At 40.4% G+C, this 16,963-nt stretch overlaps 1 protein-coding gene across 11 annotated transcripts in view; it reads left to right on the top strand.

Annotated features, from left to right (window-relative positions):
• Positions 1 to 16,963, top strand: part of fbrsl1 (fibrosin-like 1) — a 1,010,193-nt gene that overhangs the window by 856,914 nt on the left and 136,316 nt on the right. For all 11 annotated transcript variants that reach the window (XM_043715446.1, XM_043715449.1, XM_043715445.1 and 8 more), the window contains one exon: positions 8,851 to 8,899. In XM_043715446.1, coding sequence (XP_043571381.1) covers positions 8,851 to 8,899 — 49 coding nt within the window. The remainder of the gene's footprint in view (positions 1 to 8,850; positions 8,900 to 16,963) is intronic.

Here is a 16,963-nt window from a genome sequence, read left to right as displayed (position 1 = left end):
ATCTCTTATAACCTTTTCCAACGCTTTACCAACAACTGAAGTAAGGCTCACTGGTCTGTAATTACCAGGGTTGTCTCTACTCCCCTTCTTGAACATTTACTATGCTCCAGTCTTCTGGCACTATTCCTATAGACAATGATAATTTAAAGATCAATGCCAAAGGCTCGGCAATTTCCTCCCTGGCTTCTCAGAGGATCCTAGGACAAATCCCATCCGGCCCAGGGGATTTATCTATTTTCACACTCTGCAGGATTTCTAATACTTCTTCCTTGTGAACCTCAATCCCACCTAGTCTAGTAGCCTGTATCTCAGTATTCTCCTCGACAACATTGTCGTTTTCTAGAGTGGATACTGTCGAAAAATATTCATTTAGTGCTTCCCCTATCTCCTCTGACTCCACACACAACTTCCCACTACTATCCTTGATTGGCCCTAATCTTACTCTCATCAATCTTTTATTCCTTATATACCTTATAAAAAGCCTTAGGGTTTACCCTGATCCTATCCGCCAACAACTTCTCATGTCTCCTCCTGGCTCTTCTGAGCTCTGTCTTTCTCTTTAGATCTTTCCTGGCGACCTTGTAACCCTCAGGCTCCCTAACTGAGCCTTCACACCTCATCCTAACATAAGCCGACTTCTTCCTCTTGACCAGAGGTTCCACTTCCTTCGTAAACCACGGCTCCTGCGCTCTACAGCTTCCTCCCTGCCTGATAGGTACATACTTCTCCAGGACACTCAGGAGCTTTTCCTTGAATAAGCTTCACATTTCGAATGTGCCCATCCCCTGCAGTTTCCTTCCCTGTCCTATGCTTCCTAAATCTTGCCTAATCGCATCATAATTGCTTTTCCCCAGCTGTAACTCTTGCCCAGTGGTATACACCTATCCCTTTCTATCACCAAAATAAACATAACAAAATTGTGATCGCTATCGCCAAAGTACTCATCTGCTTCCTAACACCTGGCTGGGCTCATTACCCCTTGTTGGCCTGTCTACATACTGTGTCAGGAAGCCCTCCTGCACACACTGGACAAAAACTGACCCATCTATAGTACTCATACAATAGTGTTCCCAGTCAATATTTGGAAAGTTGAAGTCCCCCATGACCACTACCATATCTCTCTCACTCCTCTCGAGAATCATCTTTGCTATCCTTTCCTCTATATCTCATCTCTGGAACTTTGGAGGCCTATAGAAAACTCCCAACAGGGTGAACTCTCCTTTCCTGTTTCTAACCTCAGTCCATACTACCTCAGTTGACGAGTCCCTGAACATCCTTTCTGCAACTGTAATACTGTCCTTGACCAACAATGCCACACCTCCCCCTCTTTTACTATCTTCTCTGTTCTTACTGAAACATGTAACAACCATTCTTGTCCCTGCTCTATCCATGTCTCCTAAATGGCCACAACATTTGAAGTCCCAAGTACCAACCCATGCTGCAAGTTCACTCACCTTATTCTGGATGCTCCTGGCGTTGAAGTAGACACACTTCAAACCAACTTCTTGCTTGCTGGCGCCATCTTGCGTCCCTGAAACTTTATTTCGGACCTCCCTACTCTCAACCTTTTCTATACTCTGACTACAATTTTGCTTCCCTGCTGGATTAATTTAAACCCACCCCAATAGCCTTAGCGAATTCCCTCCCCCAGGATATTGGTACCCCTCTGGTTCAGATGAAGACCATCCTGTTTGTAGAGGTCTCACCTACCCCAGAAAGAGTCCGAGAATCCAAAACCTACCCTCCTGCACCATCCCTGTAGTCACATGTTCAACTCCCCTCTCTCCCTATTCTGCACCTGACTAGCACGTGGCACGGGCAACAAACCAGAGACAACAATTCTGTTCATCCTAGCTCTAAGCTTCCATCCTAGCTCCTTGAATTTCTGCCTTAAATCCCCATTTCTCTTCCGACCTATGTTGTTGGTGTCTATTTGGACCACGATTTGGGGCTGCTCACTCTTCCCCCTTAAGAATCCCAAAAACATGATCAGAGACATCATGAACCCTGGCACTTGGGAGGCAACACACCAACCATGAGTCTGTCTCATCCATACAGAACCTCTTATCTGCCCCCCCCTAACTATGGAGTCCCCAATGACTACTGCTCTGCCCCTCTTTCCCCTTCTGAGCAGCAGGGACAAACCTTGTGCCAGAGCCCGGTGTCCCACTGCTTTCCCCTGGTAAGTCCACCCCCCGCCCCACAGTATCCAGAATGGTATACTTATTGTTAAGGGGAATGGCCACAGGGGATCTCTGCACTGTCTGCCGGTTCCCTTTCCATCCCATGACTGTAACCCATCTGCCTTTTTCTTGTACCTGAGGAATGACTACCTCCCTGTAACTCCTCTCAATAACCCCGTCTACCTCCCGAACGATCCGAAGTTCATCCAGCTCCAGTTCCCTAACGTGGTTTTTGAGGAGCTGGAGTTGGGTGCACTTTCCGCAGATGTAGTCAGAAGGGACACTAGTGGTGACCCTTACCCCACATTCAGTAGGAGGAACATTCAGCTGCCCTCACCTCCATTCCCACGATTCTAAATTCCCAAAGAGACTGTTGAAAAAATAAGGAATACAAAATAAACTCGTTACCTTACCAATCTGTCACACAGAACCTTTTTTTGATTAGAGGAGAATGGGTGGAAGACACTACCCGAGTACATGACTTCCCAGAAGTCTTTCGCTCCTCCCTCGCACCTCTCAGCAAATGGAGGCCCAACTCCCGCGGTAAGTTCCTTTTAATGCAAAGATAAGATTTCTCCTCATCGAAGAGCATAAACCCAAATATTTAACCATTGGCCCTACCTCTGCACTGAAAGCAGACATCCTTTCCACAACCAACCTGATAAGACCACTCACTCTTATAAACTCCAGTGGAAACACGCCCAGTCAGTTCAACCTTTTCTCATAAGACCACTTTCTCAGTTCAGGTATTAATCTAGTAGACCACTTGTGAACCACTTCAAATGCATTTCCTTCCATTTTTAATTAAAGTGACCAAATGTGCAGAGTATTAAAGACTGGGTCTCACCAATGTCTTGGGTAACTGAAGGATGCTGTCCCTAGTTTTATGTTCAATTCCTCTAATAGTAAAGGATAACATTACATGACCACTTTAAATACTATGTGTACTTAGAGTCATAGAAATGTACAGGATGGAAAGAGACCCTTCGGTCCAACTCGTCCATGCCAGCCAGAAATCCCAACCTAATCTAATCCCACTTGCCAGCACCCAGCCCATATCCCTCTCAACCCTTCCTATTCATGTACCCATCCAGATGCCTTTTAAATGTTGCAATTGTACCAGCCTCCACCACTTCCTCTGGCAGCACATTCCAAACACGTACCACCCTCTGCATGGAAAAAGTTGCTCCTTTGGTCCCTTTTCTATCTTTCCCCTCTCACCCTAAACCAATGCCTTCTAATTCTGGACTCCTCCAACCTAGGGAAAAGACTTTGTCTATTTATCCTATCCATGCCCCTCATGATTTGATAAACCTCTGTAGGGTCATCCTTCAGCCTCTTACGCTTCAGGGAAAATAGTCCCAGTTTATTCAACCTCTTGCTATAGCTCAAATCCTCCAACCTTGGCAACATCCTTATAAATCTTTTCTGAACCCTTTCAAGTTTCACAACATCTTTCCGATAGGAAGGAGACCAGAATTGCACACACTATTCCAACAGTGGCCCAACCAACTGTACAGCCGCAACATGACCTCCCAACTCCTGTACTCAATACTCTCACCAATAAAGGGAAGCATACCAAATGCCGCCTTCTCTATACTGTCCTGTCTACCTGTGACTTTACTTTCAAGGAACTGTGAACCTGCACTCTTTGTTCTCTTTGTTCAGCAACACCCTCTGCCCCTTGAGATCATTCTGCACCGTCTGTGAGACATCCTTGATCTTGGCACCAGGGAGGCAACACACCATTCTGATTTTCACTGCTGGCCACAGAAACATCTGTCTGTGCCTTGGACTAGAGAGTCCCCTAACACAATTGATCTCTTGGAACCCGATTTACCCCTCATTGCGTTAGAGCCTGTCTCAAGACCAGAAACTTGGCTGTTCATGCTACATTCCCCTGAGAATCCATCACCCCCTAAATTTTCCAAAACAGCATAGTTGTTTGAAATGGAGATAGCCACAGAAGATTCCTGCACTACCTGCCTACCTCTCTTTTCTTTCCTGGAGTTAACCCATCTCTGTGACTGTCTCTGCGACTTTACTCCCTCCCTCGTACTGTCCCTTGCTCTTGGAAATTCCTCATTACCTTCTAACTGTCGATCCAACCGATCCATTGCGTCTCAGAATTCTGCAAGCATTCTTTGATTAAGTTCCATTTTGCCCTTTTTTTATTCTTCCTGCCAAAGAGAATAACTTCACATTTTCCCACACTATATTTCATCTACTAGAATTGTTCCGACTCACTCCAATTTGCTGTGTATGTCTTCTTCACCACACAGCACACCTTTATTGTGTCATCTGCAAATTTAGCTATCATGCCTTCGCTCCTGTCATTTAAATCATATAAATAGTAAAAGGGTCAGATCATTTTTTTACATCCTGTCATTCTGAAAAAGATGTATTTGTGCATGATGCCGGTTTTCTGCCGACCAACCTTCTGTCCATTTTAATATTCTCTGGCTCTCACTCTCTTCTTCCTCCCCCCGCCCCGCCCCATCACTCACCTTCTGTTCATTTCACTATTCTGCCCGCCACCCCACCAACCACCATTACCACCACCCACCCAAGAGCTCTGACTTTGCACAGTAACCTTTTGTGGGACATTGTCATACACCTTCTGGAAATAGAAGTTTTCTACAGTATCCTCTTTAACCACAGTCCATGTTACTCTTTCAAAGAAATCCAATAAATTGATTAAATATGACTTCCCTTTAACAAAGCCATTGCTAACTCTTTCCAAATATTCCAAGCTTTTCTGAGCCCCCAATTTTTACCACCTTAATCAATTCTAGCACTTCTCCATTTACATGTTCTTCATCTGGAAGCAAGATTTTAATTATTCATACGTACACTGATGACACTCAGTTGTACCTCACCATCTCTTTTGACTCCTCCATTGATGTTAAATTATCTGGCATCGACCACTGGATGAGTAAACTTTTCACCAATTAAATATTAGGAAGACTGAAGCAGTTGTCTTTGATCTCTGCCCCCAAATTCCATTCCCTAGCTCCAAGTACAAAGTTGGTCCCTCTCACTAGCCATAGTCTGAGACTAAACCAGTCTGTCTGCAACTTTGGCTATGCAATGAATTGTTAAACTCGTATTTGTGCCAATACCAATACAGCATTTTTTCACGAATGAGAGATTGAGCAATTTAGATCTATTTGAGTTCACCTTCTGAAACCCTCATTCATTCCTTTGTTACCTCAAGACTTGACTGTTCTAATGCACACCTCACTTGTCACCCACATTCTGACTTTGAAAATTCCAAAGCTTCACCATCCTTTGAATGAAGAAATTCCTGCTCATCTTTGTTTTTTTTGTCTTGAGATGATGACTCTGGTTTTAGACTCACTAGCCAGTGGGAGTATCCTGTCCATCTATCTCAAGGAAATTCAGCAATATATTGCTTGAAATGAGCAGCTTCGCTCTGAAGAAGGGCTGGATAGGCTTAAGTTGTTCTCTTTCGAGCAGTGAAGGCTGAGCTGGGACATAATTGAAGCGTATAAAATTTAAGACTGGCATGGACAGGGTGGATTGGAAACAGCTGTTCCCCTTTAGTTGAATGGTCAATAAGGAGGGGTGTGTTTATAAGGTGAAAGGCAGAGGTTTCTAAGAGATTTGAGGAAAACTCATTTCACACTGTTGTGGGAATCCAGAATGCATTGCCTCAGAGGGTGGTAGAAGCAGAAAACCACATAATCTTTACCGCCATTCCAAAGATTAATCTGGTGAACCACCGTTGTTCTATAATATACTTTACCTTCGATAAGGAGATCAAAACTGGGCATAATACTCCAGGTGAGATCTCACCAAGGCTCTATGCAACTACAGTAAAACTTGTACTTAAATCCCTTTGAAATGAATGCCAACATGCAACTTGGATTTTGAATTGCTTTCTGCATCTGCATGCTAACCTTTAGTGACTCAAGGACAAGCATACCTAGATTATTTTGGACACTCATACTCCCCAACCCTTCCCCATTTAAGTAATATTTTGCCTCTGTTTTTTCCACCACAGTGAATAACTTCACACATTATATTCCTGTACAGGGCCCTGGTGAGCCCGCACCTGGAATATTGTGTGCAGTTTTGGTCTCCAAATTTGAGGAAAGACATTCTGGCTATTGAGGGAGTGCAGCGTAGGTTCACGAGGTCAATTCCCAGAATGGCGGGCCTATCTTACGCTGAAAGATTGGAGCGACTGGGCTTGTATACGCTTGAGTTTAGAAGGCTGAGAGGAGATCTGATTGAGACCTATAAGATTATTAAAGGATTGGACACTCTGGAGGCAGGAAGCATGTTTCCGCTGATGGGTGAGTCTCGAACCAGAGGACACAGTTTAAAAATAAGGGGTAGGCCACTTAGAACAGAGTTGAGGAGAAACTTCTTCACCCAGAGAGTGGTGGGTGTATGGAATGCTCTGCCCCGGAAGGCTGCGGAGGCCAAGTTGCTGGATACTTTCAAGAAAGAGTTGGATAGAGCTCTTAAGGATAGTGGGATCAATAGTTATGGGAATAAGGCAGGAACAGGATATTGATTATGAATGATCAGCCATGATCATAATGAATGGTGGTGCTGGCTTGAAGGGCAGAATGGCCTATTCCTGCACCTATGTCTATTGTTTATTCCCATTAAAGGTGAAGTTACCTTATTTTTACCAGACCATAGGGCTGCTCTGTCATAAGCAAGAGACAGTTGGTAGTGGTTTAATCTGAGGTTTGCTGTGCTTCAAGCAAAGTGGGAGGTTAAGGGGTATCTTTCATGATAACCTCAGCCAGTGTGGGAGATTTGAACCCATATTGCTTTACTCTGTGCTGCAAACCAGCTGTCTAGCCACCTGAGCCAGTCGACTCTGTATGCCTACTACCATGAATTAGCCCATGCACTTAGCCTGTCAGTCATCTTAAAGCTTCCTCACATGTTTATCAAACATAATTTCTGTTTCATAGATGCAAGTTGACTACCGATGTTTGCTGTTCTTTTCTAAATGTCCAAACATATTACCTCCTCTGTGGCTCATTGTCATACTTGGTATTGTAATTTTCCTTTAAATTGCCATGGACATTTTATTATGTTAAGGATGCTCTATATAACCTGTTGCAGTTGATGCTGTAGCAAAAACTCAATTGATACAATCTCTCAGCTGCTCGATTTTAGAACTGCAACAAAAACCATCCCCCATAAACCAGGCTGTAAGTGGTATCAGCTTTTGATCAGCAGTTTGTTACCCTTATTGCTCTGCTATATCAAGGTAGTAATGTAGTGTTAGGACCGACCATGTCCTTGAGCAATCCAGAATTATTTGAACTTGTAACAAACATTTTCTTTTCAAGTTCATCTATATGAGCTGAATGGATGAAAAGAAATTTGATTGATTTGTGGTATATGGAATATGCATCCACACTTTATTTTGTTAAGGAGCTATTTTCACCAACTTTGCTCGAAGTTTGCAAATTGTGATTGTTTTTAATTGTGTGTTTGAATATTGTTCTTTAAATTCGAATTTCTCTTTTAAGAAGTCTGCTATTTTATGTAAACTGGATGCTCAAATTATCAATTGTATAGATTTATGTGTATAAAAATAACAAGTCGGGTCCAAAGTCTTAAATTGTCATTTTGCAAGTTATGGTGTTACACCCCACATTAAAATACATTGTACACATTTAGGAGCCTCATGTACATTATCACCAAATTAGGGAGCAGCAGCTTTGAGTCCCAAGCCATTTTAACATGTCTGTTAATCCTTTATCCTACTGCCCCTCATTGGTATTAAGCAAATTGTGTAGCTGCTTACATTAGCTGGGTTACTTGAGAATCCTGTAACCACAGATGGTTTTCATTGAAAATCAATTTTGAGTACAAAAGGTTTACTGAGCCTGACAAGTCAGGTTTATGACTGGTGGGAAGTCTTGGCATGTGAAACTTGAAGGAAGTTCAATCCCCTTGCGCCAAGGGGAGACCGGATCAAAGTGATGGGGTTAATTGACAAAATGGTACTGTCTAAGTAAGCCAAGTCTGAGGGGATCAAGGAGGTTTACTAGAACTTTGCCAACTGCTGCATCAATTTCATCCATGCCTTTTTGAAAAGATGTGTAAATTTAGTTCTGATATACTAGTTACTTCAACTTCAGATATTCAGTTGTGCTAGAAAATTGTTGATCGAGAATGTCTGAAAAATGAATATAAATTGCATGTCCTGCAGTGCAAATGTCATGGCTCTGTTGGCAGTTTTTGCTTGTGTTTCAAGGTATGTGGGTTGCTTTCTACTCAACAGCCTCTCAACACAATTTGAAAACATATTTGTTAAAGAGCTAGAGCTTGTTTATAGCCATATTTTCTCTCTTCACACGCCACATTTTGTTTATTCACATGGAACTATTGTGTAAGAGCATTTTTGTTTCAAGAACCCTTGAAATGCTGCCTCTTGGTTGTGGCCACAACTGTTTCCTCACTAAAAATAGGATTGGCAGACTTCATTTTCAATTTACACCCAGGCAAATGGATAATCTATTGACTTTATGCTCTTTTAAAAAAGTGTGTACTGCTAATAATTTTGTCTGCTTTGATGGCAAAACACTTCCCTCTACTGGTGATTTTCAAGTAATACATAGAACAGTAATCTAAATGTTAACTCATGTCTTCTCCGCTTTTCCCACAGGCATCAGATGTCGGCTCAGAGAAACTCTTCTCACCTGCAGCAAGTAAAGGTATGTTTCTTTTCTCATTCAGGGCAGGATTTACATTCTTGAAAACACTCTTAAGTCAACAATATTTTTATCATTCAGTGAACTGGGATCACAGGTCGCATCTTCCAAATTGGTTTACTTCACGTCTACTTTTGGATTTAAATCATTGCATTTAATTGAACGTACACTAAAAAATAATGGTGAGAATTTGCAAACTACTTGAAGTGTACTTTCAAAGCTGTTCCATAGAACTTTAGTGCTAGTCCAACAAATTGTCCTCAAATTCTATAGAACTCAGGGTTTAAAAGGACATTTAGTTCTTAAGGTTGGAATTTCACTTCCAAATTTTAACTCCTTATATAAATCTGGCTCAACTTGATATTCAGTATTGGTCAATATGAGCGTTATTATAATGTTTTACGGGTTTTACTACTTTCAAATCTCCCTCAAACTTGCAGAATTACCCTAAATATTGGAATGCTTACAATGATTTCTCATTAATGTGCCATTTCTTTTAAATGTATGCATTCAGTTAAGGATGTGCAAGCACAAAGTTGAGCCTCAATGGTCAAAGCTCCAAACTAGATGCACGTTCTTGACAATTACCATTTTCAATTTTCACGTTTGTATATTTTTATTCTTTCTTAAGGTTGCTTACCAAATTTATATAAAATAGAAATACAGTACTTGAAAGTGTTAAAATATCAACTTGAAATGCTCAGATATTCAGTTTTGATTGAAAAGTTAGTTAGCTGAGTAAGTCAGAGGTTTAACATTCGCAGTGCTCAGGAGGTACCAATTGCTGCTTGGTTTTGAAATAACATACCAGCAATGTGCGCGTGCTCCTTGTATTGGTTCTACTTGACTTTTTTTAAGGTGGTAACTTCAAAGAAAGATTTTGATTAAAACGGATTAGATACCTCCAGTTGTGAGACTTGAATTGTGTAGGTGGGAACAATTGTAAACATGTTTTATGTTTGGAATTAAGAATACCATTGGTATCAGTCTCTAAGCTTTGAAGGACAGGAATTTCCTCCCAGAACTGTCTTGTCTCGCGCTCGCTCTCGCGCTCTCTCACGCTCTCTCTCGCACGCTCTCTCTCGCACGCTCTCTCCCGCTCGCTCTCCCGCTCGCTCTCCCCTCTCTCTCGCGCGCTCTCTCTCGCGCGCTCTCTCTCTCTCGCGCTCTCTCTCTCGCTCGCGCGCTCTCTTCCCCCCCCCTCCCTTGAGCCCTCTCTCTCACTGTCGTTCTCTAACATGCTCATGCCCTCTGCCTACTCAACACTCCACCCTCAGGTGGTTCCTGAAACCTATCTCTTTTACCAAAGTATAGGTGAATTGCCTTGATGCCAACTTGTGTGGCTTCCTGAAAGTTTTATTTAATTATTTGATGTTCTTATGATGCACATTGAGATTTTTAATATATGACTGCAAATTCATTTATTTGGTGTTTGTAGTTTCAGGTATTTCAAGAACCGTTTACAGGGTTCATATATGTTGAATTTCTTTGATTATAATGCCTTTTAAGGACAACATGAACATTTATTGTAAACTATTGCTGTTAAAACTTTAACTAAGGTGAGCTGTTGCTTTGAGCTTTGTGTCTTTTGCATAAAACTTCGTGCTACAAAATATTGTTTTTCAAAATTAGGGTTACAAAATTCCTGTGGGTATCCCCACCACCACCGCTGCATATTTTTAATAACATTTCTGAACAGGTTCATTATCTACTTCTGGAGCAGGTAGCATTTGAACCCAAGACTTCTGGCCCAGAATTAGGGACATGACCACTGCGCCATAGGAACCCCTTCTATGTTTTTTGTCATCTTTATGTCTAGGAGTGCTCTTACACACGGCTGGACATTTGTTTTTTCCTTTTTTTTAATTTAATAACCACATGAATTTCCCATGTTTTCCAATTGACTAATTTCTGTGGAAAGCCTATTAATGGCAATGCAAACCACTAGAGGAGAATGAGAGGTCGGGGAGGGGGCTAGATCAACTTGGAGTTGAAAAGGGAGATAAAGCACTCTTCCACTGTTGTGCCCACCTCTCTAAAGGCATGTTGTGAAGAAAAAGATTCCCCAGTTACATGAAAGGTATTAATAAGAAACTATTTTATGGAAAATTCATTTATTGATCATTTCTGAAGTGATGAATGAGACAGTTTAGTTGACAAATGGTGTCAGTCAAGGTGTAAGATTTTTGGGAAAATCTATTTCATGACACTTTAGTTAGTGACATTGTTCTGGTATCTTATGTTCAACTCTCAACTACTTCTGAGCATGCAAATTAGGAGCAAAATTAAGCCAATTTACCCCTCAAGTCTGGTCTGCCATTTGATCAGCTTCTGACTGATCTGATTATAGCCTCAACTCCACTTTATTTCCTACACCCAAACCTTTTGACTCTGGTAGTCCATCTCAAAGAACCTGTTTACATGTTCTTGGGAAGAAAATTACAGACTCTTAACTCTTTGAAGATAAATTTCTCCACACCTTATTTTTAATATCTCCTAACTGCTCCAGGAGGGCATCTACCCTGTCAAGATCTCTCAGGATATTTTCTATTTCCAGATGGTTACACCTCATTCTTCCAAGTTCCAATGAATATAGGTCCAACCTATTCAACCTCCATAAGACACCCCTTCATCCTAGGAAACAACAGTGCGAATCTTCTCTGATCTGCTGCAAATGTTTTTGTCCTTTTGTTAAATAAAAAGATCAAAACCCTCTACACAACTTCATGTGTCTCACCAATACGGTGGGACATATACAACTATACAACTGTCATAAAACATTTTACATCCCTTCCCTTTGTAACAAATTCCATTCCATTTGCTTTCTAATCACTTGTTGTACTTGTATACTACCTCTCTCTGTTTACTGACCCTAAACCAAACAACTTTACTTTTTGCAAGAACATATAAACATATGAATAAGGAACAAGAGTAGGCCACTCAATCCCTCAAACCTGCTCTGCCATTCAATAAGATCATGGTTAAGCTGGTTTTAACCTCAACTTTACATTCCTATGTATCCCCAATAATCTTTCATCCCCTTGGTCAAGAATCTATCCACCTCTCCCTTAAAATATTTAAAGATTCTGCATTCTCTGCTTTTTGAGGAGGAGAATTCCAAAGACTGTCAATCTTCTGAGAGAAAAGCTATTCCCTTATTTCTATCTTAAATGGGCACCTCCTTATTTTTAAATTCTGACTCTGAGTCTTAGAATGCTTCCTCTTGTGGAGGAATCTTTCAACATCCAACCAGCCAAGTTGTATGTCTTGGTCAAATCACCTCTGATTCTTCGAAATTCCAAAACATACAGGCCTAGTCTGTCTAGATTTTCCTTGTAAGGCAGTCTGCTCATTCCTGGGTATTGGTCTCTTAAACCTTCTCTGAACTGCTTCCAAAGCATTAACATCCTTCCAAAGATATGGTGTCCAGTACTATATCCCATAGTCCAGGTGCAATCTGCGTAACTAAAGCATAACCTTCCTCCTCTTGCATTCATCTTCCCTTGCAATAAATACAGAATTCTGTTTGTTGTCCTGATTACATGCTGAACCTGCATATTAATTCTGTGATTCATGCACCAGGACATCTGCATCTCAGACCTCTGCAACCTTTCACCATTTAGATAATATGCTGTTTTTTTTATTCTTTCCCCCAAAATGGACAATTTCACACTTTCTCACATTATACTTAATTTACCAGATTTTTGTCCACGCACTTAAAGAGCCAACAATGGGATATGGATAGGTTATGTCCTCTTCGTAGCTCACTTTCTTGCCTATCTTTGAGTTGTACCCTTGGTTCCTTTATATAAATTGTAGAGTTGAGGTCTCAGCACTGACCCATGTGGCATACTACTTGATATTCTTCAGTCTTAAAAAAGACCCATTCGTTCCTACACTGTGCCTCGTGTTAGTCAGCTAATCTTCCAGATACAATTATATGTTACCTCCTACACCATGAGGTTCTATTTAAATAAACTTTATGGCATCTTATCGAATACCTTCTGGAAATCTAAGTACAATATATTCACTGGTCCCTAGTCTCCCTTTATTCACATCGCAGGTTATTTCTACCAAGAACTCCATTAACTTAGTGAAACATGATTTCCCTTGATAAAATCATGTTGGCTCTGCCTAATTACCTTGAACTTAACCAAATTATATAGGGAACTATTCAAGATAGAGATGGTGAGTTCAATAAGTGTATGAGGGAATAAAGATTGGAGGTTTTGCTATCTGTTAAGATGAAGGTAGGTTGGATGAGGCTCCTTCGGAGCATAAACGCTGACATGGATTTGTTGGCAAAAGACCCTTTCTATGCTGCAAAACTCCTGTGTTAACGAAGCAAAGCTCGAAAGTGCTTTTTGATCAGATTACAAGGAATTGAGTGTGACAAAGGGTGCCATGGTTGCTGCTGTTTTTCTTTTGACTTTGTTTGCATTGTTTGGTAACAAATTTGGCTTTGCTATGTTTCACATGGCACTTCCATCGAATATCGCAGCTCAAGTTAGTACTTTACAGAGCAGAGGAGAATTCGTGGTACAGTGCATTAGCTGTTAGCTACTGCCTTATCTCAGATTAGTTATTTGCAGAACAACCCATTCTGAAAATGTGTATTTGGAGTTGAAATAATCTGAAATGTTTACATTTATTTACTTTTTTGTCATCAGAGAAACACCTCAAAAAGGTTCAAGTAAAATGGAATCACCATTATACCTGTATCGTCTTGTGCTTTCATGCTTTTTTCCCCATTGTGACCCTATATCAAGGCTTGACAATTGTCATGATCCCTCAGTGAGAACTGAGAGAATAGAGTAGAGGGGCATGAAAGCAAGGGCATAGAGTGGGTGCACTGCTTTAAAACATGATGGCCATTGTTGAATTCGATCTTGGGACCGCAAAATTTCAGTTTATGACCCTTACCTGGGTCCTGACCTCTACTTTGGGGAGCCCTGATGTAGAAACACACAGAAGATGTCAGAGATGACCCTTAATGAAGTACACAACAAATTTGTGCATGACTTGTGGAAAGCAGTTTGCATTGGTGTATTTCTCACATTTGTACACATTTCTACATTTCTCATTTTGTAACTTTGTTTAGTTTAGAATTCAAGATTTTTTTTAAAAAATCATTCTTCAGTGACTGGCCAAAATATGGTTTCTGTCAATCATGATGGTGCTTCATTTAAAATGAATACACCATGGCTTTTTTTTCTAAACTTGGTTATCCGTTGTGCCTCAAAACAATCTTTCTGCATAAAAATCAGAATACTAAAGCTTTTGTGTGGTCACTGCAGTTTCATTGAAAGATTGGTTTTAGTTCTGCAATAATTATTTAACTAAGCAAACCGAAATTTCTGTTACTTAGCTCATATCTTTACTTCACCAAATTTTTAATCCTATTATTTGCCATCCTCTTTGCAATCTGCAGTATTGTAATGTTTGAAGAAGTAGTCTGCTGCGGAGTGGTTTACATAGTTCCAACAAAAAGGTCAGTTGTGCATTTTAGAATGGTGCTGATTTTTCCAAAAAAATCTGCCTGCTACAAAATATAGTATGTAATTGCTGTTCCTTTTAGGCATTTTATCAGACTGATCTATTAAATTTAACATTGATATCATAGAGTAATTTAGTCATCAGATTTGAAACTGCGCTTTTGCAAGCTGTCTGTGTTTTAATTCTGGTAATGGTGTTGAGCCTTTACAGATTCTGCTCTGAGCAGAGGGAACATGTTATTGTCAGACAATTTATGATGAAAATGAATAGCTTCTATATCATTAACAACTAGCACATAAATGAGGCGTAGCCCTTCCTGGCTTTCCCACATGAAAGTGTGAGGTTTCAAGCATTTGACTGATGAATAAAAGCTAGGAAGTTGGTCTGTGTTTATTGGATAAAGAAAACTTTTTTTAAATCAACTGTGGTCTTGGTTGGGGCAATGTAATCCAGATTTTCTTAGTCCCATGCTGCAGTCTCTATTCAAGTCAGTGTACAATAATCTACTGTTTAAAGAGCCTGATTTTTGTTTTGAAAACCAGTCGTAAAACATTGTGCTGGTATAATTATTTTGAAAGGATCTTCAAGATCTTTTGGGTCCTGGTTGGGTTTACTCTTCCTGTTCTGTTAACACAATGTGCTGGCTTGCTGTGGAAGTCATGCTGGCAAGAACATAGACCACCGGAGAGTATTTTCTTTCTGTCCTGTAAGCAAGCTCTGTTTTCCTCCTTCGGGACACTTCTAAACACTTTTCAAATCATGAAACTTGTGGCCTGAGGGAGAAATGGTCAGGCTTTGCCACAATCATGAGTTTTGCATAAGAATTTAAAGAGAGAAAGTTAAAAGAAAGGGTTGTTGGCTGAGGATATGTCCTTTAATGGAAATATTTCAGTTTATAATAGTAGACAATTCTTTTTACAATTTGACGATTTAGATGATGATTATAAGTTTAACTATATGTTGCATTTCACAGTCTACAAAAATCAGATGCTTTGGACATAAAGAAGCAACGCTAGTATTTCAAAATGTTAATGCAATTTGATGCAGTTAAGGGTTAAACTTGCATGCCTTTCCTAGCTTGAGATTTTGTGAATAGTACCTTATAGCTATGATTAATTTTGACCCTCAGTATTAAGTGTATTTTCAGCAAGTGTATTGAATTGAATGTTTACTGTATCAATTTGAGTAGACTGGGAAGCTTAGAGGATTATCATGCTTAAACACAGCTGGCATTTTAAGCCATTCTTAATTGTTTCCATTAAATCTATCAATCTAACATGTTCTACTCATAGCCTGGATGGATCAGCAGGTTTGACCCTTTGGATTTCTTCATGTTGATGGTACATTTCCTTATGTGTCACGATATTTAAAATTGCTTGAAATGCAAGTCAATTTTAAGATATGTGTACGGTGATGCTATTTCCAAGAGTCACTTCAGCAAAGATTTAATTTTAGCAAAAAAGATTTTATGTCTTTCTGACTCTCAAGAATCTGGTTGGAGGGAAGAGAAGAAATTCAAGGCTTCAGTCTATACTTTGCCACTTGCCTACAGTCAATTGTCCAAATGATTACATAATGTTAATACTAAACTAAATATGTAGTTTTTTAAATCCAAAGTCAAATGATATTGTTATTTTAAATATAGAGATTTCTTTTGACTGTTTAATAGAAAACAAATAAACTAAGCAATTATACATAAGCTAAATGTATTTTAGAAATAGAACAAAGGACAGTATAGCACAGGAACAGGCCCTTTGGCCCATCAAAAATTGCACCAACGCATGAAACGTTCTGACTCTACATCATTCCATGTCCCTCTAACCTGCCTATTCGTGTATCTGTCAAGATGCCTTGAAAATGTTGCTCTCGTGTCTGCTTCCACCACCACCCCTGGCAACACGTTGCAGCCATTTACCACCCTCTGTAAAAATCTGCATTGCTTTAAACTTTCCCCTCTTTTACCTTAACCCTATGTCCCCTGACATTTCTAACTTAGGAAAAAAGCTCCTAACTATTCATTCTATCTATGCCTGTCAATTTTGTAAGCAACTGTCAAGTTACCCCTCAGCCTCCAATGTTCAAGTGAAAACAAACCAAGTTTGTCCAGTCTCTCCTGACAGCTAATACCCTCCAAACCAGGCAACATCATGGTGGAACCAAGAAAATTACAACACAGGAACAGGCCCTTTGGCTCTCCAAGCCTGCGCCGATACAGATCCTCTATCTAAACCTACAGCCTGTTTACTAAGGGTCTGTACCTCTCTGCTCCCTGCCCATTCATTTATCTGTCTAGATACATCTTAAATGGCACTATCATACCTGCCTCTGCCACTTCCACTGGCAATGCATTCCGGGCACCGGAATGAAGAACTTTCCACATATATCTCCATTAAACTTTCCCTCCCTCACTTTGAGCTCGTGACCCCTAGTAATTGAGTCCCCTGCTCTCGGGGGGGGGGAAAAAACTTCTTGCTATCCACCTTGTCTATACCTCTCATGATTTTGTAGACCTTAATCAGGTTCCCCCCTCAACCTCTATCTTTCTAATGAAAATAATCCTAATTTACTCAA

The sequence above is a fragment of the Chiloscyllium plagiosum genome, chromosome 25, assembly GCF_004010195.1.
Source record: "Chiloscyllium plagiosum isolate BGI_BamShark_2017 chromosome 25, ASM401019v2, whole genome shotgun sequence".
Classification (NCBI taxonomy): Eukaryota; Metazoa; Chordata; class Chondrichthyes; order Orectolobiformes; family Hemiscylliidae; genus Chiloscyllium; species Chiloscyllium plagiosum.
This window is presented reverse-complemented; position numbering and strand designations above follow the sequence as displayed.